General features: G+C 36.8%; 1 protein-coding gene across 4 annotated transcripts in view; it reads right to left on the reverse strand.

The window, feature by feature from the left end:
- ARHGAP32 (Rho GTPase activating protein 32) overlaps positions 1–26352 on the reverse strand; it is a gene marked incomplete at its 5' end in the record, with an annotated part of 299813 nt that overhangs the window by 206928 nt on the left and 66533 nt on the right. Inside the window, one exon of one of the 4 annotated variants that reach the window (XM_082683940.1) lies at positions 3455–3682. The exons of 2 other annotated variants lie outside the window; for them this stretch is intronic. In XM_082683940.1, the coding sequence (XP_082540066.1) occupies positions 3455–3570 (116 nt within the window). Of the gene's footprint in view, positions 1–3454; positions 3683–26352 lie in introns of those variants that run through there. One more of the 4 variants, XM_082683939.1, reaches the window with a different exon arrangement.

Here is a 26352-nt window from a genome sequence, read left to right on the forward strand (position 1 = left end):
GTAATAATTGCTAGGTGTGCTGGAGGTCGAATCTCTGAAAGGTCACATTTACTGTATGCATTAGTTCACTTCTGTGTTCATCGTATACACATCGCCATCTCAAAATCCCTTCATAAGAAGAAATTTCAGAACTAAGATGTCAGCTTAAAAGTCTCTTAAAAGTTATTACTTACCAGAGAATAACATTTAGCAGCTAAATATTTCACTAAAGTCGTTCACTTTCAAATTCAATTACACCTGGTTTCAAAATTTTGCTCTACTATATGCTTACAATGTTGGTCTATGTGTGACTTTCTAAGTGACAATTTCTTCATCTGGAAAATGGGAAAAATATTACCTAATCTATAGGACTGATAAGTGACATACTGTATATAACATATATTTGGCTTAATACACTGCATACAACTCCAAAGTTAAATTTTTCATTTTTAAAACTTTTTTTAAGATTTTATTTATTTATTCATGAGAGAGAGGCAGAGGGAGAAGCAGGATCCCCAAGGAGCAGGGAGCCTGATGAGGAACTTGAAACCAGAACCCTGGGATCATGACCTAAGCCAAAGACAGCCGCTTAACTGACTGAGCCACCCAGGTGCCCTTTTAAAATAATTAAAACATCTCTGCTTTTCTTTTTCTGCCTCATATTCCTCCTACTTACTTACAGAAGGGCTCTTTTCATGATCCTTAAGGACTATTCTATTCTAAGGACTACGACAATCTCTAAATGTTCTAATCAAAGAACTATTTTAACAGTGATAATGGTAGGTAGTAATTTCACTCTACAAATCAGAAATCAGAAAATGAGAGATTTGTGACTCAGTGGTAGACAAGTTTGAACTATTGCTATGAAGGAAACTGGGCAATGTTCCACAATACTAGAATGTTAGAAAAAGTATCCTTTCTTCCAACCAAGTCTAAAAATAAACTCCATTCCAAAACCTACTGGACAAATATGAATGCCCCTCTGTGAGTGCTTCCTCCTAAAGCAGATGATAGCTGGAAACTCCACAAACCTACACCACAGGTATGGTCTGACTTTATCAGTCATGGTGTCTCAAATGACACAGTGCTATTTTTCTAAGAATCAATTTAAAACCTAGATTAGAAACCACTGAGAGATAAAGAACAGTACACAATCCTTTGCCCTAGCGGGGTGTGCGTGGGTAAATGAATTAACTAGAATATAAAGAATGACAGTTTGATTTAACGTGTATTAGCACAGATTTTTAAAAGAAATGCCTGAAGACTTTTCTGTATATTTTCTTTATTACTAAATTGCTTTTACTAAAATAATTTTCATACATAACACTGAGTCTACTATTTGGTTCTCTGAAGGTTACAGCAACAACTCCTACCATCCAACCCTTCACCTTCAACACCCACACGCGCATTTTTTCGGTTAGGCATTTTAGCTGGAACGCTGCTGTGAATGTGGCAAAGCACTGTGCGGCTGCATTTCCTCAGGTCTTACAGGTGAGAAACACTACATGACATGGGCCTTACCCAGATCTCTTCTTGCACTTTCAAATAATTTAAAATCAAACCTCAAAGATGTATTTGGTCTGGGAGAGCCTTGATGATATTCAGATATGAAAGATCACTATAAAAAGGACCAATGCCCTATGGTGTGTCATGGTTTCCTAAAACAGTGCAAGCAATAGAGTTCAGTTTCTCAGGATGAAAATGCTATCACAGAGTCTTAAGGAAAAGAAAGCTCAATCTTGCACAGATTTTTTTTTTTTAATTTAAGTCAGAAGAAAATCCAGACAGGCTCCTGCTGCCTAACAAGTAAATCAAGGATGACAGTACCAAATCTATTGCAACAACGAAGTCTAGGTTGTCTCTTCCTTTGACTAATATCCCAAAATAACTTTTATAATTTTAACACCAAGTCAAACAGGTTTAATACCAACAAAATAAATACTTTATTTTTCCTAACTGTCCATGAGACACTGACCATATTATAAAGAATATATGCAACATCAGCATATCTTGGGAGAGAAGCTTACTCAAACAAGAAAGGCCAAATAAAATCATGGGAAGAATGAGAAAGTTGATACAAAAAAAAAAGAATTTCATATGTTAATAGTACATTTTCAGGCTTTGTACTAAACTTTTCTACAAATTTAAAACATTCTTATTCATTTTAGCCATGGAGTGGCAAATTTAATGTGGGTTACCAAGACTTCCTTATATTTAATCCTTTCTGCCATTTATCCTAGACTTTATTTTTTTATTTTATTTTTTTTAGATTTTACTTACTTATTTTGGAGAGAGAGGGTACAAGGGAGCACAAGCGGGGGGAGAAACAGAGGAAGAATGAGAGAGAGAATCTCAAGTAGACTCCGCACTGAGCACTGAGCCTGCCTCAATCCCAGGACCCTGAGATCATGGCCTAAGCTGAAATTAAGAGACAGGAGCTCAACCGACTGAGCAACTCAGGCACCCTTACCCTAGACTTTAAAAACCAAATCTGTGGATAAAGATATTAACTTGAGAGAGACTCTTTTTGAACTTTAAACGTAAAGATAAGATCTGATGTAAATAATGGTATGTTCACCTACCCAAGTACTCACAGGTAAAATTATATAATAGATGTTTAATTGCTCGTGTGGGTGTCAATGATAATATGTAGAACAAACTTCTCCAAGAGATGATTTAATAACTCTAAAAGAATGAATCTGCTAACCCTGTTTGAAAAAAAAAGCCTCCTAAAATTTGTAACAGAATTAATAAACCAATGGCACTGTTTCCACAAGCAGGGTAAGACCTCTTTCTTCACTAGTACTATCACACTTTGAGATCTGCTTAATCAGGAGGCATTCCCTAAAAACTTCAGTTATGAAGTTACAAGTAGAAATTCAAAGCCAAGAAAGATTCCCAAGAGGGGAAGGAGAGTGAGATATAAGGTCAGAGATAAGAACAGGGATCAAAGCCATGAAATAATTAATTTGTACTTATAGTCCAAATGTTTCATACACATGAATAAGACAACAAAAGCATCCATGCATGTAGGGGCATATATACACAAACATTGAAAAAAAAAAGAAAAGGAAAAAGGAAGAAAAACGTGCTACATTCAAATTCAGATCAAATCTATTAGGTACAAATCAGACACAGGAAGGAGTGGTAGATAGTTCATTCATTATGAGTCTCTACTTGAAATTCCTGAAACGCTACTACAAAACCTGTCTAACACCTTCTCTTCCTGGTGTTCTAACAAGTCATTTAAAATGCATTTTATAAGCTCAGGGCATGTTGTGGAATGAAGAGTGCTATGTACAACTAGAAACCTGTTCTTTTCAGCTCCAAACCTTCCCCCCCAGAGAAAAGACAATCTTACCAGAAAAGAGATTTAAAATAGAGAAGATCGGAAAGGAGTGCCGTGGTAGAGGGAGTGGACAGAGAAACAAAGGTGAGAAGGGAGAGAAGGGAGAGCTGTGAATTCCATAATTACCTGAAGTTGTCTTCCCTCTCTCCCTCTTCACTGCCAGGCATCTCGGTTAAAACTTCAGAATCCAACCAAAAGACACTATCATCTCCTGAAATGCTACTCTCACTTTCAGTCTCCATCTTGTAGTCAAAAAATTTAAACCTCAAGGCATGGAATAAAGACCACCACCAACGTTCAAGGTGTTCAGCTCTGTTTATGTGTGGCTGATACACAGCAATATGTGATCATGCCGGGCCACAGTCTATTACGTGCTATTTTAATTACAGTTGGGGTAAAGACAGGAAATCACACATAGCACACTCACTGCCTCTGACTGCTCTACACCTGGGACACCCAGGCCCCTCCCACTGCCTCAGGCTCTGTGACCTACATAATCAAACTCAGAACCCAAATCAAGGTGATTTTTCACTAATTATTGATTTAATAACAATTTTTCTCTACACAAGTCTCCAGTTACTAAGTTAAAAACACATTTTCAAAGTGCAGGATTTTCTTATTTTGCTATTTCAGAATTCAGAAGGTAAACAAAACTGGAAAGACTAACGCTATATGTAAAAGTCTCCTGGGCAAACCACAACGAGAGGGAGGCACAGTTACAGACCTCACAGTTGAGGACGATCACAATTCAGAGCGAAGAAAAGCATGCTGCAGGGACCTGCCCGACTTCATGCCTTCTAATACTACACCCATCTTTCCTTCCCCGCAGTAATAACTGCCAGAGACACCTTGCTCAGGTATCCAAAATGCAAGCTAACAGCCGCCAGGCTTGTCTGTGACCTTTTAAAGATAGATAAGTACGTACATACATACATATATACATATCCACTCTAAGGTTAAGGGCCTGGAAGATTACATTAAACAAAAGGATGCAACATTTTTACACATCATTTAAACTGCAGACGCCCATGGTAGCCATAAAATGACCTGCTGGGAAATGAGGGAAAAGTATAGCATCTGTAACACGGGCAATGACACAGCTGTTCCTCAGGAAACAGCCACGTTGGTACCAACCCCTGACATGTCAGCTACTCATCTTTTCGCCCAGCAATTTCCCTTCTAGGAAACCACTTTATTTTCACAGGTAGAAATATGGAATGAACAGAAATATTCAGGGCAGTAAGATTTATAACAGCAAAAACCACCTAACTTGCTCATTTAACAGAAAACTGGATAATCGAATTATGGACTCTCCACAGAATGGAAGGCTGTACAGATGGGGGAACGAGAAACACAAGGCAGCCCTACTGGTCATGACAGGACACAAACCCTAAGGCACATTATTAAGGCAAAGAAGAAAGAGGTAAAGGTGTACCATAGGATATATGAAATGCTACCATTCCCATTTGCAAAAAGGAGGAAAGAGAAACACACAGGACTATGTGTGCAGAATATACACAGGACAGCACCCGTGACAGCTGCCATCTCCAAGGGCAAAACGTAGTGAGAAGATGACCACAGATGACCGCGAGGGAGACAGGTTTTCACTGTATCATGCACACACCACCCTCGCAAAATAATAACTAATTTTAACGTAGTCTTTTATATTCCCCTAGCAAAGAATCAGATTTTTAAATGCTATTTTAAGTATTTAGGTCTTTTTTTCCTCCTAAACAATTCTAACCCCTTTAATGTGTTTCATGAATCCTATGTACCTTTCCTTTTAACTACTTTTGTTGCTCCTTCATTACTGTCAATGATTGCCTCACCTCCTCAACTCCTTTCAAACATGAAAATGTGAACTGTAAGCAGAACTTTTACAGAGATTCCTGAGGACAGTCTGACCAACATAGCTCACTCAGGAAATCACCTTTTACTTACTTTCCTGGGGCCACTGCAGAACTGTCCTCCCCAGACACCCCTGCTGCAGTGATAGCCTTTGATCCCACCAATCTGACCAGTGCACCAAGACCTTCCACAGGTCTCACAGTTTTGACTCTATCAGTTCAAAACAGTTTTTAACTTCAAAATCAACATGTTCTGTTCCCTTCTTCAGTGCTAACTAAGGCAGTGAACAGCAGGGAGCATGTCTTAAGGCACACAGTGGAGTCAATCACAGGGGCTACCAAAAACTGAGAAGACTCCATATTCCTAAAGACCACAACTGCTTTAACTCCTTTTTCCCCTGGTTGGCTTAAAACCTGACCAGGCTTCACTTCTCCAACAAACTTTTGTGGGGCACAAGTCTCTGATCTAAACAGAAGCCACCATGGAGAGTTTAGAATCAAATGAGTCTTCATCATCTACTGACCAAGAGGTAAGGAAGACAAGGAATAGGGAAGTTCCTAAGTCTACCACAGCAAGAGGAAGAGGAATTTTCACAACAGTTTAAGAATTAGATGCATTTTTTTCAAGAGAAATATTTTTAAAGTGGCTTACTTTCCTAGTAGCAGTAGTAATAATAACAGCAAACATACACTGAGTACTTAATTGCCAAACATTGCAGGCCTTACAAAATTAATTATAATTTATTATGTAATTCTCATACATAGGAGCTATTATAATCCTCATATTAAAGGTAAAGAAATTGAAGTTAGCATAATGATTTGTCCAGGGCTATTCACTTTGTAAAGTTTGTAATTAAAGTACTTTTTAAAAATCTACCTAAAATCTAACCACCATGTAAAATAATATTTCTGTGAGGAAAATATGTGGCTTTCAATATGATCTACATTTAGCTCACCAGACTGACCCGCTCTCATCTCGTAATTCTGTTGTATACTGACGACCTGCGTTCACTTCTACACAGCACCCTCCACACATCTGGGTGGACTACAAAGAAAGGGTGCACACAGGGATCACGAAACAAAGCAGCAGCAGAGCAGCAAGAGAACTGAGGTCCTGATACTCCCATTTCAGTGCTCCTTTTCCCACACTTTAAATTAGAATTCATTTTATCAATTCTGTTCAAAACATAGCAAAGGCTCAATAAATATCTCCTGAACTGGGCACCAACCTTTGGTCACAGAATGCGTCACAACTGTGACTCTAAATAGATACAGATACACCAGGGCACCTGGGTGGCTCATTGGGTTAAGCATCTGCCTTCAGTTCAGGTCATGATCTCAGGGTCCTGGGATTGGGCCCCACATCAGGCTCTTTGCTCAGCAGGAGCCTGCTTCTCCCTCTCTCTGCTGCTCCCCCTGCTTGTACTCTCCTCTGTCAAATAAATAAAATCTTAAAAAAAAAAAAAAAAAGAATACCTTTAAATACAGATATACCAAACAGACTCTTCAGAAAATTATGTATTCTCAATGTGAGGAGCATATGTCTAGGTGTAATTTATATTTTATATATATATGTATATATATAAAAGTATGATATTTAGCTCTTTTGAAGAGTTATTCTGAGTTAGATCTCTTTGAATATATATTTCTAAAGAGGCAAATCTGCCTCTTTAGAGTTAGTATTAATTATATTAATACTATTAGTATTAATACTATATATTATATATATTATATTAACACTATTAGTATTAATACTATTAATACATTAATACTATTAGTATTAATATATAAATAATTACATTAGAAAGAAAAGTTAAACACAATTCCTCCTCCAATATTTTCAATAACTAAAGATTTTCTTCCAACATAAAAAGCACCATATATAATATATAAATGTTACCCATCATTAATCATTATTATACTATGTATTTATTCTCAATTCCAGATTACTTGTACCTTTAAATTGTTTCTCTAACTGGGGTGCCTGGGTGACTCAGTCAGTTGAGCAGCCGACTCCTGATTTCAGCTCAGCTTGTTTTCAGGGTCATGGAATCAAGCCCGGAGTTGGGATCCCTGCTCAGAGTGGAATCTGTCTGAGATCCTCTCTCTCCCTTTCCGACTGCCCCTCCCCCCATTTGTGCACACTCTCTAAATAAATCAAACTTTTTAAAAATTTTTTGAATTGTTTTTCTAACCAGCAGTAGATTGTTTGTAGGATTCTTACATTGCAATGACTAACTTCAAGAGAATAACTATTTTCTTTTTTACTATGGAATACTCCTGGGTTCTGGATCATCACACACAGACATCTGCTTCAGTTTACCAATATATCTAAAGGGCAAACAATTATGCATACTTTATTTCATTAAAATTTATCTAAGTATAATAAATGTATTTGTTTCCTGATAAATTGTTTCATTAAAATATCTAAGATATACAATTAACTTAACATGATCCTCTATGTCACTTAAAACACCAAAAGAAAAAGTCTATTTGACTAGAAAATGGAATGTATCATGTTAGAGCAGATTTGCCTCTTTAGAAATATATATTCAAAGAGATCTAACTCAGAATAACTCTTCAAAAGAGCTAAATAAAATTTCAAAAAATTGGATATCTTAATAAGGTATCTCCCCTATTGCAACAATATATGCATTTTTAAAAATATGTTGTATTTCAGGGCACCTGGGTGGCTCAGTGGGTTAAGCCTATGCCTTCAGCCCAGGTCACGATCTCAGGGTCCTGAGATCGAGCCCCACATCAGGCTCTCTGCTCAGCTTCCCCCCTCTCTCTGCCTGTCTCTCTGCCTACTTGTGATCTCTCTCTGCCAAATAAATAAACAAAACCTTTAAAAAAAAAATAAAAAAATAAAGAATATGTTGGTATTTCAAAAAGCTGTGTCATGAAACTGGAAAACAAATTTCAATAGAAATAGAAATATTTTGAAATCAGATAGACATTGGTTCAAATCTCAACTATGTTTTAGAGAAAGTGTGGTTTGAGGTAAGTAGCTTAAATTGAGTCTCAGTTTGGTAATCTCTAAAAGAGGAATCAGAAATAATGCATAATGAAACTACCATATTGCACAGTAAAGATCCTCTATAAATGACAGCCATCATCCTCATCATCACTGACACCTTGGAATGTTTTTATTGTTATAATTATATAAAAACTGAGAAACAAGATATTTTATCTTTAATATTTGGCTTTCTTCAGTCATATCACTTTGTAATTTTTACCACTATTTTAAAAGAGTAGTAATCTAATATATAAAAGGAAACAAGTCTCAACTAAGAGATAATATTCTACTTATTTGAATCCCTTTCATGAATATAGATGAAAATAAAAAATTAGAACCAAAAGCTCATATACTCCCCTTAATACATTAACATAAGGATTACAAAATACATATAAAATTAGATCTAATTAGATCATAAGACCATGACATTTCCAATCTCCTTAATGAGTAATTTTTAGTGGAAATTTCTCAAAAATATGCACAAACTCACTCAAAATTTAACTAAAATCAACTATTGTTTTAAAATTATATATCCTTAGTCAACCAAGCAAAGATTAAAAGCATAATTTCTGGTATTCAAGTTTTAAAATGTGTTAATATTTATTATAATGTAGAATACTGCCTTCAACAATATATAATCTCAGGCTATGTTTTCACTGAATCAGTAACTACCATCAATTGTTACACATTCTAGAATCTTCATCCCATGTAAATACTGATTGAAGAAAAATACTGAAATTCAGTCTACTGAATCAGACTTCTTCAACACAATTTTTAACCATAGTGCTATAGTCTGTCTGGTATCAGTAACTGAAAAAAAAAAATCAGAAACACTATATAGATTAGATTCCATTATTATAAGAAAAATAGTGTGTGTGTGTGTGTGTGTGTGTGTATAAAAAACACATAGGAGATCATATAACAAAAACACTGAGTAATTTTTACTTTCTTCTTTAATTTATCTATAATGTTTTTAATTTCTAACATAAAAATGTGTTAGCAATTTAATTTTTTAGTTTTAAACAAGTTAACTCGTAAGTTAAAAGATCCCTTCCATAGCTTTTCTCTTGCATAGCTGAATGCTTATTTCTGCCATCTCATATAAAATAGACATCAACAATAAATGCTTATTGAACAAATACATACAAGTGAACAACAGAAAAATATAAGTGCCAAGCTTAGGGAATGTAAGTTCAAAAATAAATAAAGTCAGTATGCATAAATAAGGCAATCTTCTTGCATACACCAAGGCAAATCTAAAATGATGATGAATAGGAACAAGTAAAATAGCAAAGGAGAAAAGCAAAAACAATTATGTGGGCTGAACAAGGAAACTTAGAAGTTCTTTATGTATCGGAATCTCAGAATCATGATGTAAATCTGCAATAGGAATTAATTTAATAAGAATTAAAATAAATTTAATTCCTCCTCTACAGTGGGAATTTAATCCCTCCTCAAAGAAGAACCAAAATCTATGGAATTTGCACCTCATTAATAAAGAAACCTAATGCCTCTACTGTAAGGGCAAAGACAGCATCTGCTTACTGTCAAATTCATATACCACATCACCTTGTTTCACTGTTTCCCTTTCAAAAGTACATAAAATCTAACCCAAGAATACTTTGTTCCAAAACTCAAGAGTTCAAGGTGCTCTTGCACAAGGGAAAAAGAACATGGTATCTGCATTAACATACTCTTCCAAATGAAATTCGTCAGAGACTGAATAGAACAATTCCTACAACTACCAAGCCACGGGCACACAGAACAGGCAAGTTGTCTCAGCATTAGTAGACTCTGTAAATAAACAAAACAAAAACACTTGCTTCATCACAATCCAGATATCTCGAGATAACCTCACTGGTCTGAGACACTACTTAAAATAGTGTTTCAATCTACAGATAAAATAAAACTATACTGTTGTTAACAAAGTTAAACTCTGAAATGTCATAATTCTTCTGGCAATGAGTTTAAGGCCACTAACATACAACATCTATAAGTAATGATTAAATGAAAACAATGCTTAAAAAGTAGTAAGTAAAAGCATAGTGTCAAAAATTAAGAACTAATTATGCTACAACTGATCCGGTAAAAGGCTTTATAAAGACAACAAAGATTCTATATTCTATAATATAATGCTGAATTAAAGAAATTATTTTCTGAGCTAGAATTCTCACTGATAATGTCATAAGCAGTGAGGTACAGAGAATAAAAAGGCTTTACATTCCTTTTACAAGTTTAGGGCCTTAGAAAACTATAGTCTTGGCAAAAACTGAAATTTATGTACAGTACGTCTAGTAATTCCTGTAACCAGACTGCCTCCTAATGTTAATGATGTTGCAAAGAAAAATGTCAAATGTAAACTTAATGAGTGATAATCAGAGGAGAAAGCAAGTGATTCAAGTAAACTCTATCTTAGTAGAAGGTCTGGGAGAGAACAGGATGAAATCACTACGTGAAAAAAATTAAATTAGGGCTAAGCAAAAAGAAAAAAATCAAAAACAAAACAAACAAACAAACAACAACAACAACAAAAAAAACAGCTGTACTAAGTCTGCATGCCTGAAAAGCTCAGGGTAGGGTGCCTGGGTAGCTCAGTCAGTTAATGGCCCAACTCTTGATTTAGGCTCAGGTTGTGATCTTGGGGTTATGGGATCAAGCCCGCATCAAGACTCGTGATCAGTATGGATTCTGCTTGGGATTCTCTCTCTCCCTCTCTCTCTGACCCTCCCTCTGCTCTGTTATAAATCAATCAATCAATCAATCAAATCTTTTTTTAAAACGTTCAGGGTATGGCATAACATAATTTAGTGGAGTCTCTCCCACAGTATACTAGAAAAAATGTCAATAAATCAAATGCTTTTACCTAGTAGTATCCTTACCTGGATGGCTCACTCTAGTGCATGTTGATTTGCAACTCAACTAAATTTTGGCAGCCTGCTACCTATTTCATACCACTCGCTCCCTTACTATCAGCTGACAAGGGTGGCAAGAGTCACAGTGGGAGCCAACAGCAAGCTCCTTCATGTCTTAGAGAACATCCAACTACTTATAAAATTCCAAGTATTTTTCTCAAAGCACAATCAGCCTGTCCTCAAATAACAAAAGTTAAACCCATACTAGTAAATGTGAATCATGCCCAATTATTCTGATGTATCTCCAAATAAGTGTACTTCTACTCCTGGTATCAATAATTCTTTAATTTTATTTTCTTAGCAAGGAGAATTAAGTTCTTATCTGCTCATTTAGCTTTATTTCAGCAAACAGGTATTTTTTCCTATTACCCACTGTTATAGAAATTTATTCTGGTAAATTTTATTAATTACAAAAATAATAATAATGTAAATCTTTTCATTAGTAAACTATAATAGAGAAGCAAAAAGTTAACAGAGATAGCTCTTTAAAAGATACACAGATTTACATTTAAGTTTGAATGACACATTAATTTGGAATTGAGTATCTGCCTATTTCTTCTTATTTGGCTAAAGCCAGACATTAATATTATCATCTGTGGTGCTTTTCATGTGGTATTTTCAAAAGATGTAGTAAATGCAAAGTATATTTTATAATCTCTGAAAAAGTACTTCAAAATAATAAAGTTATTTCTTAAGTGTCAATTCAGAATCTTCAAATTATATCACTACGTCCTTGTGGTAAATTAAGCATGTTTAAGAACTGAACTAACTTGTTATGTATTGATTTGTAATTTATTAAGATACTGTTTCACCATTTTAAGTAGTATTCAAGTTAAATATACAAAGCAACTTGAAAACAACAGTACTATTTCTGAGTATCGATGGTTTCCATTTAGGAAATAATGTTGGATTTTTTTCTTTTAATTTAATGAAGTTAAGATGACTCAAATTCCTCTGTGCCACTTATTACTTACGTAAATTCCAGCGATTTGCTCGAGATCTCTTAAGTTCAATTTCCTGATCTGATCAGAATAACCATGCCCAATTATACTGCAATTGAAGTGATCAGATGAAATCAGATATATAAACTATCTATGTACCACAATATTTGTAAATAGTGCTTAAAAAAAAAAAAACCAGAAGGCATAATAGAAGAAAGACATTTCATGAATCCATGTTCTGGATCTACTAAAAAACATTGAACTTCCTTAGGAGAATAAACATTTTCATGAGATAATGACTCTTTTAAATTACTAAAATATCATGATCTCACCTAAGGTAATTAACCAATAATGCCTTAATATCATAAATATGTAGTCAATACACCAGGCTTTCCATTTCTCATGGACTTTTTTTCTAACAGTTGGCTTGTTTGAATCACAAAGTCCACACACAGTGGTATTACAGTTAATAAGTCTCTTAAGTCCCTTGTGATTTTAAGGTTCCCTCTCCTCCTCTATTCTTGTCATGCGATTGTTCAAGAAACCAAATCCTGTATATTCTCTAACACTCAGTCTGGTTCTACAGGCTCCTCTAGCTCTCATATTTCCTTTACAGGCAATAATTCTTTTTTTTAAAGATTTTATTTATTTATTTATTTGAAAGAGAGAAAGAGAGCGTTGGTGCATGGATGAGCACTAGCAGGAGGAGGGGCAGAGGGAAAGGGAGAGGCAGACTCCCTGCTGAGCAGAGAGCCTGACTTAGGGCTCAATCCCAGAACTGAGATCACAACCTGAGCCAAAGGCAGATGTTTAACCCACAGCCACCGAGGCGTCTCTACAGGCATTAATTCTTTTTTTTTTTTTTTTGAAGATTTCATTTATTTATTTGACAGAGATCACAAGTAGGCAGAGAGAGGCAGGCAAAGAGAGGGTGGGGGGAAGCAGGCTCCCTGCTGAGCAGAGAGCTCGATGTGGGGCTCGATCCCAGGTGCCCCACAGGCATTAATTCTTAAAAGCTATATGGAATGAGGGGCACCTGGGTGGCTCAGCTGGTTAAGCCACTGCTTTCAGCACAGGTCATGATCCCGGAGTCCTGGGATCGAATCCTGCATCGGGATCCCAGCTCTGCGGGGAGTCTGCTTATCCCTCTGACCTTCTCCCCTCTCATGTTCTCTCTCACTCTCTTTCTCAAATAAATAAATAAAATCTTTAAAAAAAAAAAAAAGCTATATGGAATGCTTTAGTTTGATACTTTCTGCCTCAACAACCAGGCTTCTAAAATAAATACTAATCAAATGAACAACAAAAAAAAATGGTAAAATCTTATAAATACAAAAACAAAAGTACCCAAAGGGCCATAGAGAAGATATTCTTGCAATGACTTAAAAAGGTATGAGTGGGACAGCTGTATGAGGCAACGCACATTTAGAGGTTTCAAGTGTTGTTCTGACTTCTAACCTACACGGGCTCTTGCATCCTGTACTGCATCTAGGACATTACTATATCCCCTACATGATCTACTAAGTCCATCGGCAGTATCTGCACACATCTGGACAATCTATGACTAGTACTAAAACTCAACCCAGCATGTTTGCCACTACTCAGTCCCTATCATTTTAGAAGGGCAACATAAAAGCTGTATGAACTATGGAATATCTTTAACGGAAAGGACAGTAACTATGAGGGCTCCTATCTGGGCAGGTATTAGAAACAACTGAGATCCTGGAATAAACTATCAACTAGATGAATAAAGCTAAAATAGAGAAATACACCAAAATCTAGTACACTAAACTTAATTTACAAACTCTTAAACATTTGAAAACGAAAGATTAGTAGGAATCAAGAGGCCAAAGATTCACCTATGTAATGGGCTGCATATCTTAGAAAACACCGATTCACATACAGGGGAATAAACATCTTCATGAGCTTGTGAATCCAATGTGTCAGTACCAAGTAACAGAGTTTGCCAAGAATTAGACCGTCTCCTCTCCATCCATCTGAGAAAACACTGTTACTATTTGGCCAGTGTATCAAAATCTACAAGCCAAAGAATAGTTAAAATAGGAAAAGATTCTACAACTATCAACTATATCCACACACTAACAAGGAGTTCTTAAGTGAACAAATGGAAGACAATTCATCATGCACTGGTTTTTCTGCCAGCATCAAAGCAGGCAAGGATCACCATCCACTCTGTCACTTTTCAAATATACAACAGATAAAAGCACAATAAAAATGCCACCTTAGACTATTTTTAAAACATTCTGACATATTTCAAAGCAAATGACAAAAAGAAATTAAGCCAAGGGAAGGGTGGGAATCTTACATCAAAAACACAGATTTCACGGAACTAAACTTTTAAAAGAAAAAGCACTGAGAATTTAATTCATTATAACTTTCCCATAATTACATAGCAGTTCTAATATTAAAGAGCTTAATAATAAACACAGGTGTAACATATTACAGGAAATGAGTAGGCAACAAGAAAATATGGTCACGGCATTGTTTTACAAGGAAAAAACTAAGGATGCTCCTTCAAGTGTGGCTAAAACAGAAATTTCCAATCCTTTTTTTCTATCCCCAAACAGTTCAAAAAAATGCACACATTCGTTAATAAAACTGACTCATAACCTATTTAGAGATTTATTTTGATTAACAAAAATTTAAAAGCAAATTATCTCTGAGAGTATCAAGCTTGTTCAGTATTCAAACCTTAAGTTGAAAATTATTTTATTTAGAACTTAATTTCATTGAAATTGGCAACACAAAAGAAGTTAGTTTTAAGCGGGGATGGGGAGGAAGAGCTAGATGAAATGGAGTCTCTGGTTAGCTAAGGGCAAAATGCGAAGGTAAAAAAGAGTAGTAAGGCAAAAAGTAAACTTGTAACTCCTTATAAATTCACAGATGAGGTGCGCCTGGGTGGCTCAATCAATCAAGCATCTGCTTTCCATTCAGATCATGATCACAGGGTCCTGGGATCAAGCCCTATCAGGCTCCCTGCTCAGTGGGGAGTCTGCTTCTTTCTCTCCCTCTGCCACTCCCTCTGCTCATGCTCCTCCACTCCTTCTCAAATAAATAATTTTTTTTTTAATTTCACAGATGACATAAAACATTAACCAGGTTATCTGGGGACATCAGAAAATTATTCAAAACCTTCTGGAAATAACACCAAGGTGTCAGAATTCTCAACTGTGCAGACACTAGATGTGAATCAATATTGGGGGGGTGGTAATTTTTAGGTTGATTGATATTCCTGTTAGGCTATAATCTCTGAAATCAGGAACATTTGTCTGAGTATTTGGTATAATGTCTATAACAGTAAAGGAGAATTTGGCCAATGGTTACTTAATGCTGAAAAAAATAAAGGACCAGAGAAATATCTGGGTCAGAGAACACACAGAACTTGAAATGATTAGCACTTACAAAAATGTGAGAAATTCAACTACTTTCAAAGTTAGACAAAATCTTAAAGACTACCTCATCTGAAGTCAGAAAGTAAACTAAACTAGAAATTCGTGTTTCCAGGACACCCAGGTGGCTCGGTCAACTAAGCATCTGCCTTCAGCTCAGGTCATGATCCCAGGGTTCCAGGATTGAGTCCACACTGGGCTCAATGGGTTCAATGGGGAGTCTGCTTCCTCCTCTCCCTCTGCCTGCCACTACCCTGCTTGTGCACTCACTCACTCTCTCTCTAACAAATAAATAAAATCTTTAAAAAAAAAAAAAAAAAGGAAGAAAGGAAACTCGTGTTTCCTTTTCCTACCTTACAATTAATTGTATAATAAACTTTCAGGAAGTATCTCATTTTAATTCTGATACCCACAAAAACCTAGTGGTGTGATCAAGAAAACAACACTATCCCCTATATTCCATTTAAGGGAACTGAGGCTTGCCCAAGATCACATAATCTATAAGTGGTATTTATCTCTTAGGTTATTTGTGAAGGAACAGCTAAAATATCTCCTCCACCAAAATATTTTCAAATTATTCCCCAGTCCAAAGCATTCTCCTGTCTGCTGTCCTACAATATTTTGAAAAACACTTTCAAAATACTTTTTAAAATAGAAGAGAAATAGGCATTAAAAGGATAAGTGATTTGCCCCCGGACACAAGGGTAGAGCTGGGAGACCGACTCCAGATATGATCACTACACAGTTTCCCAAAATGATCATTAAATATGATCTCTTCTGCTAGAACACATTTCTGTAACACGGATCAGATCACATTCAGGTTATATGTAATATTTTTTCCCCACACATTAATGCTTTCAGTCAGATACATGCAGTGTAACAGGAAGTTCACGACCATATGGTGGACACGGTAAAATGCAGGGGCTCATTGGACTAAACGCCCATTCACACCACTCTGATGCTGTTCTCAACTTGGTCCCACACTGTGTCTGGTAGGGCTTTTGCATGCTACTTACTCATTTTTGCATACTTTGCCCTTGTCTCTGTAATTCAGCAGCTTCAATGCTTCATGACCCCTTGTCATCATGGTAACCATCACCTTTTTTTTCTAAGATAAAATCCTGTATTTAATGTAATATTTCCTTACTAGCAATTTGACATTGTCTTTTTAACTGCACTGTTATTATTAGGATTGTTTTTGATTTTATTAGTGCTCTGGATACAGAGCTGTAGAGTTTCTGAGCAATTTGTACAACTCTATTTTTATCAGACCTTTTTAGTACATGATTTGTAAAAGCACAAGATTTTCCAGAAACACATACATTACAGTATAGCAAAAACTGTATAAAAATGTTTTAAAACCATTATCAGAGAATTACACAAACTATGGCTGACCCATAAACTTGACCAGACATCAGAATCACAGGAGTAGCTAAAAAAAAAAGTACAGATTCTCCCAAACCCACAGACACTGGATTTCCAGAGACCAGAACCTAGAATATGCATTTGAAATTCTTCAGTTGATTCTACTTATTTGACAGGCCAGTTGCTTAATGATCAGGTATTTACATAAGAAAGAAATAAGCACAGAAATTACACACTCCCAAAATGATATATAGGTTTTCTTTCTGAAATGACTGGTGATCCAAGCAAAAGAAACAGCATTCCTAAATGAAGAGTATTAAAATTATATAAATAGCCATTGCTAACCCTATAACTTACAATTAATTCAAACTGATCAATTCAAATATGAAGTGCTGTACATCAGCTGTGATTACTAAGAGGCTGAATGAATGGTGCTAGCAATGTAGCCATCAACTACACCCTCTCACTGGTTGCCTCGTTAGCAAATAAGGCCCTCACTGTAGTAAAGAAAAGCAAAATCATGGGGTTTATAATACACACACATAGCAAGTTTTATTTTCTTGGCTCAGAGCTCCAGAAATCTGCAAGAAAGTCACCACCTTCTGACTTCTTTATTTTGAAATTCTTGGGTCTACTGGGGGAAATTATTTACAATAAAGCTGTACCAATAACATTTACACTGCTACTAACCATACCACTTAACTTACCTTAATTTATACCTATTTCTTCATTAACAGTTCTTATTTAAATGCTGCATGAATCTACCACAACTGGTACGTTATAGCTACTATAGTATATGCAACATACTCTAGATGTAAACACTCTAGATGATAATTAGAGCAAGGTACGCTTGTACAAAATGCTCTAGGAAAGTTCCTATCATGTTATATTCTTAAGTTTATGTTCTTATAGATCCATGATCCAGAATACTTATAAGGCAAAAAAGGGGGTCAGGGGGCCTAGGTGGCTAGGTCAGTTGAGCATCTGTCTTCAGCACAGCTCATGATCCCAGGGTCCTGGGACAGAGCCTGCCTGCATCAGGGCCCGGCTCAGCGGGGAGCCTGCTTCTCCCTCTCCCCACTCACATGCTCACCTGCTCTCCATCACTGTCTCAAATAAATAAGTAAAACCTTAAAAAAAAAAAAGGCAACAAAGGTTTAATTTCAGGGCTAAAAAAACTATCCATTTTACCTATAAAGAAACATTATTTGGACTACCAGACATGATTAATTTGGATCTCAAACTGTATTTTTTTTTTAATCTTAAATGAAATCAGAGAGTTTGATAGGGTAGGTCATATGGGGCTGCGCAACTGACAGTTAAGATGTTGCCTTTTTTTTTTTTTAAGATTTTATTTATTTATTTGACAGAGAACACAAGTAGGCAGAGAGGCAGGCAGAGAAAGAGAGAGAGAGAAGCAGGCTCTGCACTGAGCAGAGAGCCCGATGCGGGGCTCGATCCCAGGACCCTGGGATCATGACATGGGCCGAAGGCAGAGGCTTTAACCCGCTGAGCCACCCAGGTGCCCCTCAAACTGTATTTTTATTTGGTCTTTCTCTAGTTGTCCCCCAAAATATATATAATGTCTTACTTTATTCTCCAAACCCTATCAAAGGTTTATATTTCATAACAGTACATTTCAAATAAAATAAAGAATCCATGAATTTTCATTTGTCTAAGCCTCAAATGTTTTAACTCACTTGATAGTTCTACTATTTGAAATTTAAATGACGTAAATTGAGATACAGGGTAATCAAGAGATGCCCCTCAGGCACTAACATGCTGTTATGCTCAACGAAATTCATATTTCACAGAAAATGAACAAAATCACTGCTTCAGTCAAACCAGAAAAATACCCCAGGAGGTATTTCATCTGACACAAAGGATGCGGTTTACTACCTATAGCAGCTCAATTTTAATCTTTCATTTGTCAGAACTACTTGCTAAAGGCAAATGACAGTATCTAATAATATACTGAAATTTCTTGCAGTTGGCAGATGCTGTAACAACAATGGAGAAAAGTAACTGATACAAGAGCCCAAGATGTCATCCCAGCACACTTACAACCCTAACTAAATAACACTTTGCAGGACATGTCGAAAATAACGCACTCTATCTCAGCTGCATTAAGTGAATGCTGCACTATTAAAACATAAATATTAGACTAAAATCTCCTGAAAATGTAACAGCTTCCCTTTTCTTCAATAAAATTTGTGTTGTAAATAACATTTTTTACTAGTATAACATTTTCATAATGTTACATAAGCCATTTAAAAAAAAAAAAACACCTATTTCAATTAGATACAGAGCCCTGTAACAGCCAAAATATCAAAGATTACAAGACACTACAGTGATGATCAACTGAGGTGGTAAACAAGGACAGGAAGAGACGGGGAAGGACACCATAGACTCTAGTTTGGGGCTGGAGGGACGTGTGTACTAATGACTTTTTTAAATATATATTACAAAAATCTTGAAGATAAAAACAACCTACCTCTTGTTTATCTTATCTTGTCCATGCCTGTCCATGCCTGAAGCGATGTTTAAAAGAAGACTGCAGTAGTACTCGTCCCTAAAACCCATAACCCCAGTCTAACCATGAGAAAAAAGTCAGACAAACTCAAATCGAGGGACTTTTACAAAATAACCTACTAGTACTAATCAAAACTGTCGAGGTCACCAAAACCATGGGAAGTCTGAGAAACTGTCACAACCAAAAAGAGTCCATGGAAAAATGATGACTAACGGTAATCTGGTATCCTGGAACAGGAAAAAAAAAAAATTACATAGAAACTAAAGATTCAAATAATGTATGGACCACAGGTAACAATTATGTATCAATATTAGTTCATTACATGTAACAAACATACCATTAAATGTAAGATGTTAACAAAAGGGGAACTGGATGTAGGGTCCATGGTAACTCCATACTGCGTGTAACCTTTTGGTAAATCTAAAACTATCCTTAAAAAGTCTTTTGTAAGAATTCTATTGCAGGGCACCTGGGTGGCTCAGTGGGTTAAGCTGCTGCCTTCGGCTCAGGTCATGATCTCAGGGTCCTGGGATCGAGTCCCGCATTGGGCTCTCTGCTCAGCAGGGAGCCTGCTTCCCTCTCTTTCTCTCTGCTTGCCTCTCTCCATCTACTTGTGATTTCTCTCTGTAAAATAAATAAATAAAATCTTTAAAAAAAAAAAAGAATTCTATTGCAAATGGTAGAAAACATAAATCAAACTGGACTAAACAAAAGAAATTTACTGACTCATATAACTGAAATTACTTAAGGATGGCCTCACTTCAACCACAGATTCAGCAGGTTCAAATGTTATCAGGAAAAGCGTCTTCACTTGTTCTCTTTGTCCTGCTGTCCAGACGGCGGCTATAATCTTAAGTTTCAGGGGTGTCTGGGTGACTCAGTCAGTTAAGCATCTGACTCCTGATTTCGGCTAACGCCATGATCTCAGGGTCCTGGGATCAGGCCCCGTGTGGTGTGGAGGCTCCCCACTCAGTGAGGATACTGCTCTTCCCCCATCTCCCTCTTCATATGCCCCTCCCCCAACCCACCTTCTCTCTAAAATAAATAAATCTTCATATTTATTATAAAATCTTAGGTTTCAGATATGGTTTTGCTATAACATTTGTTTTGAAAATACAAGTTTATTCCAAAGTGATTGATACATTAAGGAACAACGTGAACATAGAATGAATTTTGCTTTTGTTCATGCGTGATTTTCATCTGCTGAAAAGAACTAAGTCAGGAGTTGGCAAACTTTTTCTATGAAGGACCAGATAATACTTTAAGCTTTGTGAACCGTATGTTCCCTGTCACAACTCTGCCTTTGTAGAAGGAAAGCAGCCACAGACAACAGTAGAAGGAAGTCTTTACTTCCCACAATAAGCAGGGCCTTCCTCAGTTCGTCAACCAGGGTTGGGGTTAGGTGAATGCAGAGACTATACCCAGCAGAACAACCCGTTTAGGAATATAGAAAATGCACCTCACAGGAGAATAAGCCATACCTATCCACATGTAGTATATAACTTTTCAACCAATTACTAACCAGCCTCCTTCTACCACATCACAACACACAAGCCACAGTCCTTCTCATCACAGGGTAGCCACTGTCCTGCACTCTTTCCTCTTCTCATAGCCACCACAGATTCACTTTAATTGGGCCATGTTAGACTATTTACCTACTCCTGAACATTGGTTCAAACTGTGTTCAAAAGACTGTACTGTGCTTTCTGGTCAGGTCTGGAGTCATGGACCTTATCCTTGCAACAGGAAGCTAGAAACCCTCCTTAATCCCTAAGTAACTCAGACTGGGAAAAGGATTCCCCCCAAAAAAAGAATCTTATTGTAAAAACATAATACTAAATTAAAAAAAAAAAAAACTTGAGAAAGGAAAGCAAGTATCTACTACAATCTCTCTGTACAACAGCTACAGAGTAAGTAGCAGTCTAATATGCGATTAATTCATGCAAACTCAACAATACCTATTCAGCACTGGGTAGGATTTCAAATGGTTTAAAGAAATGCATTTTTAATAAAACAGAGCTTCGAAAAAATCTAACTCAATGTACGTCACCTGTACTCAAATGAAAAAATAACAAATCTACTTCATTGCTGGAAAAAAGCTCTGATGATTTATGAAGATAGTATGCCTTTATTCTGTTCTTCATAGAAAATTTAAAGGGTTTTCAGGGATACTTTTTTTAAGATTTTATTTATTTATTTGTCAGAGAGAGAGAGAGAGAGGACACAAGCAGGCAGAGGTAGAGAGAGAAGCAGGCTCTCTGCCAAGCAAAGAGCCCAATGCAGGACTCAGTCCTGGGACCCTGGGATCATAACCTGAGCCGAAGGCAGCGGCTTAACCCACTGAGCCACCCAGGCATCCCTTCAGGGATACTTTTAACTAAGCGTTACTTTCACCTTGTGCACTGACCTCAAAACTAACCTATGGATTAACTGCAGCTCAAGGATACTAAAGTAAACAAAGGTTTTCAGGGAATATATTTTCAGAGTTTATATACCCAATTGTAACTTTGCTTAAGTCCAATCATTTAGATAATAGTTCCTCTCTTTCTTTTTTCACATTGCTATGCCTTTGTGATACTTAGCCCCTCTGTTTTGAACAGCCTTTCACCTATTAGCTTGGTAAATAAGGAGTTATCTTTTAAGACTCAACACAGGAAACACTTTCCCGGCTGAAGTCCTTCTTCCCGGTGATTATCATTATTTTATTCTGGTTAATGATGATGTGTCCAGTGGTTGCTCAGTAATCATGGTGCAGGCTTTTGGAAACACACCACACACACACACAGAGACTTTGTCAGGTTAAAGCAAACAGTCACATATTTCCTCTATCAAGAATGGATGTTGAGGGGCGCCTGGGTGGCTCAGTGGGTTAAGCCGCTGCCTTCGGCTCAGGTCATGATCTCAGGGTCCTGGGATCGAGTCCCGCATCAGGCTCTCTGCTCAGCAGGGAGCCTGCTTCCTCCTCTCCTCTCTCTGCCTGCCTCTCTGCCTACTTGTGATCTCTCTCTGTCAAATAAATAAATAAAAAATCTTTAAAAAAAAAAAAAGAATGGATGTTGAATTTTAACAAATGATTTTTCAAAATGAGATTTTTTCATTTGCTTTATTTATATGGTGATTTATAAAAGGAATTATATTTGCTTTCAAGGAGGTGGAGGAAATAACCACATCCTGATCGTGGTACATTATTCTTTAATGAACTTCGGATTCTACTAATATTTAAAGGATTTTTAGGGGGCAGTAAAAAATAAAATAAAATTAAATTAAATTAAATTAAATTAAAAAATAAAAATAATTAAGAATCTTTACACTGGTATCTATTTGTGAGACTAATCAATCCTTTGTGCAATCTTTGCCAAGTTTTGCTAGCATCTTTTAAAATTTTTGAATCTGATCCTTCTTTTTCTATGCTCTACACCATTCTATTTAAATGGCACTGGTATTACGCCTTTGATAAAGGCATGGTAGACTTCCTCTCCAATATATCATCCAGTCTCACGAATTGGGATGGCAAGGAGGGTTGCTGTTCTTTTTTTTTTTTTTTTTTTTTTAATTTATTTTTTATTTTCAGCATAACAGTATTCATTATTTTTCACCACACCCAGTGCTCCATGCAATTCGTGCCCTTTATAATACCCACCACCTAGTACCCCCAACTCCCACCCCCCACCCCTTCAAAATCCTCAGATTGTTTTTCAGAGTCCATAGTCTCTCATGGTTCACCTCCCCTTCCAATTTCCCCCAACTCCCTTCTCCTCTCTAACTCCCCATGTCCTCCATGCTATTTGTTATGCTCCACAAATAAGTGAAACCATATGATAATTGACTCTCTCTGCTTGACTTATTTCACTCAGCATAATAATCTCTTCCAGTCCTGTCCATGCTGCTACAAAAGTTGGGTATTTGTCCTTTCTTTTTTTTTTTTTTTTTTTTTATAAACATATATTTTTATCCCCAGGGGTACAGGTCTGTGAATCACCAGGCTTACACACTTCACAGCACTCACCAAAGCACATACCCTCCCCAATGTCCATAATCCCACCCCCTTCTCCCAAACCCCCTCCCCCCAGCAGCCCTCAGTTTGTTTTGTGAGATTAAGAGTCACTTATGGTTTGTCTCCCTCCCAATCCCATCTTGTTTCATTGATTCTTCTCCTACCCACTTAAGCCTCCATGACATACTATGAGCAACTCTACGGCAATAAATTTGGCAATCTGGAAGAAATGGATGCATTCCTAGAAACATATAAACTACCACAACTGAACCAGGAAGAAATAGAAAGCCTGAACAGACCCATAACCAGTAAGGAGATTGAAACAGTCATTAAAAATCTCCAAACAAACAAAAGCCCAGGGCCAGATGGCTTCCCCGGGGAATTCTACCAAACATTTAAAGAAGAACTAATTCCTATTCTCCTGAAACTGTTCCAAAAAATAGAAATGGAAGGAAAACTTCCAAACTCATTTTATGAGGCCAGCATCACCTTGATCCCAAAACCAGACAAGGATCCCACCAAAAAAGAGAGCTATAGACCGATATCCTTGATGAACACAGATGCGAAAATACTCAACAAAATACTAGCCAATAGGATTCAACAGTACATTAAAAAGATTATTCACCACGACCAAGTGGGATTTATTCCAGGGCTGCAAGGTTGGTTCAACATCCGCAAATCAGTCAATGTGATACAACACATCAATAAAAGAAAGAACAAGAACCATATGATACTTTCAATAGATGCTGAAAAAGCATTTGACAAAGTACAGCATCCCTTCCTGATCAAAACTCTTCAAAGTGTAGGGATAGAGGGCACATACCTCAATATCATCAAAGCCATCTATGAGGGTTGCTGTTCTTTAACAAGTTTTTCTATTTCTTCTATAATTGCTCTGTTTCCATTTTCTCACTCTTCTAGAGTCAGTCTTCTAGGTATAATTACAACCTTCCTAGAAATATCATCCAATTCATTCAGTTTCTCGTATTTCTTTCATCACAGCAGAACAAATCTTACAGCTCTTTAAATTTTTTATGTGTCGGGGCGCCTAGGTAGTTCAGTCTTGATTTTGGTTTAGGACCTGATCTTGGAGTTGTGGGATAGGGCCCATGTCCAGCTTTGTGCTCGGTGTCTTCCTGTCTGCCCTCTCCCCTCTCTCAAAAATAAATAAATAAATAAATAAATAAATTCTTTATGTGCCCATGCTCTGTTCCAAATGAAACTTAACAGATCATTGACCTAAAGTCAAGATGTTCACAGGGCTGGTCCCTTGAGAAGATGGGGAGAATCTCTTTCTTCTTACATAAGCTTCTAGAGGCCAGTTGTATTCCTCGGCTCACAGCCTTCCCACGTATCACTCTAACCTATTTCCATCATCACATCTACTAGTCACTCTGATTCTCTTGCTTCTTTCTTGTAAAGACCCCTGAGAATACCTTGGGCCCACCCAGATATCCAGAATAATCCCCCCATGTTAAGATTCTTACCTTAAACACATTTGCAAAGTCCTTTTTGCTGCAGGCAGTAATCTGTTACGGGTTCTAAAGACATATCCATGTCCTAGTCCCTAGAATTTGAGAGTTATTTTATTTGAAACAAGGATCTTTGCAGATTACGTTTAAGGATCTTGAAATAAGAAATAACCTGCATTATCTAGGTAGCCCCTAAATGCTATCACAAGTATCCTTTTAAGAAACAAAGAAAGATGAGACACACAGAAGAGGAAAAAGTGACCTGTAGGTAGAGACTGGAGTGAACCAGCCATAAGTGTAGGATGCTAGCAGCCACTAGAAGCAAGAGAAAGTGAGGAACCAGTCCACCCCCAGAGCGTCTGGAGGGGGGGGGCTTCTGCCAACACCTTGATTTCTGACATCCTGTGTCTAAAACCATGAGAATAAATTTCTATTACACTACCAGGTTTGTGGTAATTTGTTGAAGCAGCCAGAGTAAACTAATACACCATGTAACACATTCACAGGACACATCTGAGAGGCCATTATTCACCTTTTATTAACTCCTTCCTCTGCTCCCTTTGGATATATGTGGTTTTTTTCTCTCCTTGAGTTAGAGGGTAATTCATTTACTCTAATTCTTTCCTGTTCATTAATATGGATATTTAAGATAAATAATCCTCCTATATATGAAGGTTTAGCTACACCCCACTGGTTCTAATATAATTTGTTTTCATTGTCCTCTTCTATTTTTTTTTAATTTTTTTTTATAAACATATAATATATTTTTATCCCCAGGGGTACAGGTCTGTGAATCACCAAGTTCTTTTACAGAAGCCATTCCCTGTACCTTTAATGTACTCTATCCTCCATCCCACTACACACACACATCTATTCTGACATATCTGGCACCTAGCAGGTTTGTTCACTGGGAAGTGCTAGTGAGATCAACATCTGTAGCATGGAGAATGAGTCTTAATTAAAAAGGGAGAGGTTGGGGCTCCTGGGTGGCTCAGTCAGTTAAGCAAACCAACTCTTGGTTTTGGCTCAGGTTCTGATCTCAAAGTCCCAAGACTGAGCCCCATGTGAGGCTTCTTAGGGCAGAGTCTGCTTCAGATTCTCTCTCCCTTTCCCTTCCCAACCTCTTTACCCCTTCCCCTGATTGTGCACATATGCTCTCAAATAAATAAAATCATTTTAAAAAATTAAAAATTTTTAAAAAAAAGGGAGAGTTGACTTTTATTGCAGACCCAGCGAAAGCCACAGCCAATCCCTGGAGAGCACTAATGTGGCTCTTCAGAGCAGAGAGGGGCGCAAAGACAGCTCTTTATAGCCTGTATCAACCAGTGTCTTGGTCACACTGGTAAGAGGTACTGAATCTACAAACACACACCTATTAAATTTCAAACTCAGATTATGCTCCTGAGAATTTTATAACTAGATTTTAAAAATTCTTTTCAACTTTTATCTGGGACATTTCAAATAAAAATGATTTATTTTGAAAGCTGTACCTTTCCCACCAGAAATAAATATAAATCTCAAGTGTATGTAT

The sequence above is a fragment of the Mustela nivalis genome, assembly GCF_964662115.1.
Source record: "Mustela nivalis genome assembly, chromosome: 9".
Taxonomy (NCBI): Eukaryota; Metazoa; Chordata; class Mammalia; order Carnivora; family Mustelidae; genus Mustela; species Mustela nivalis.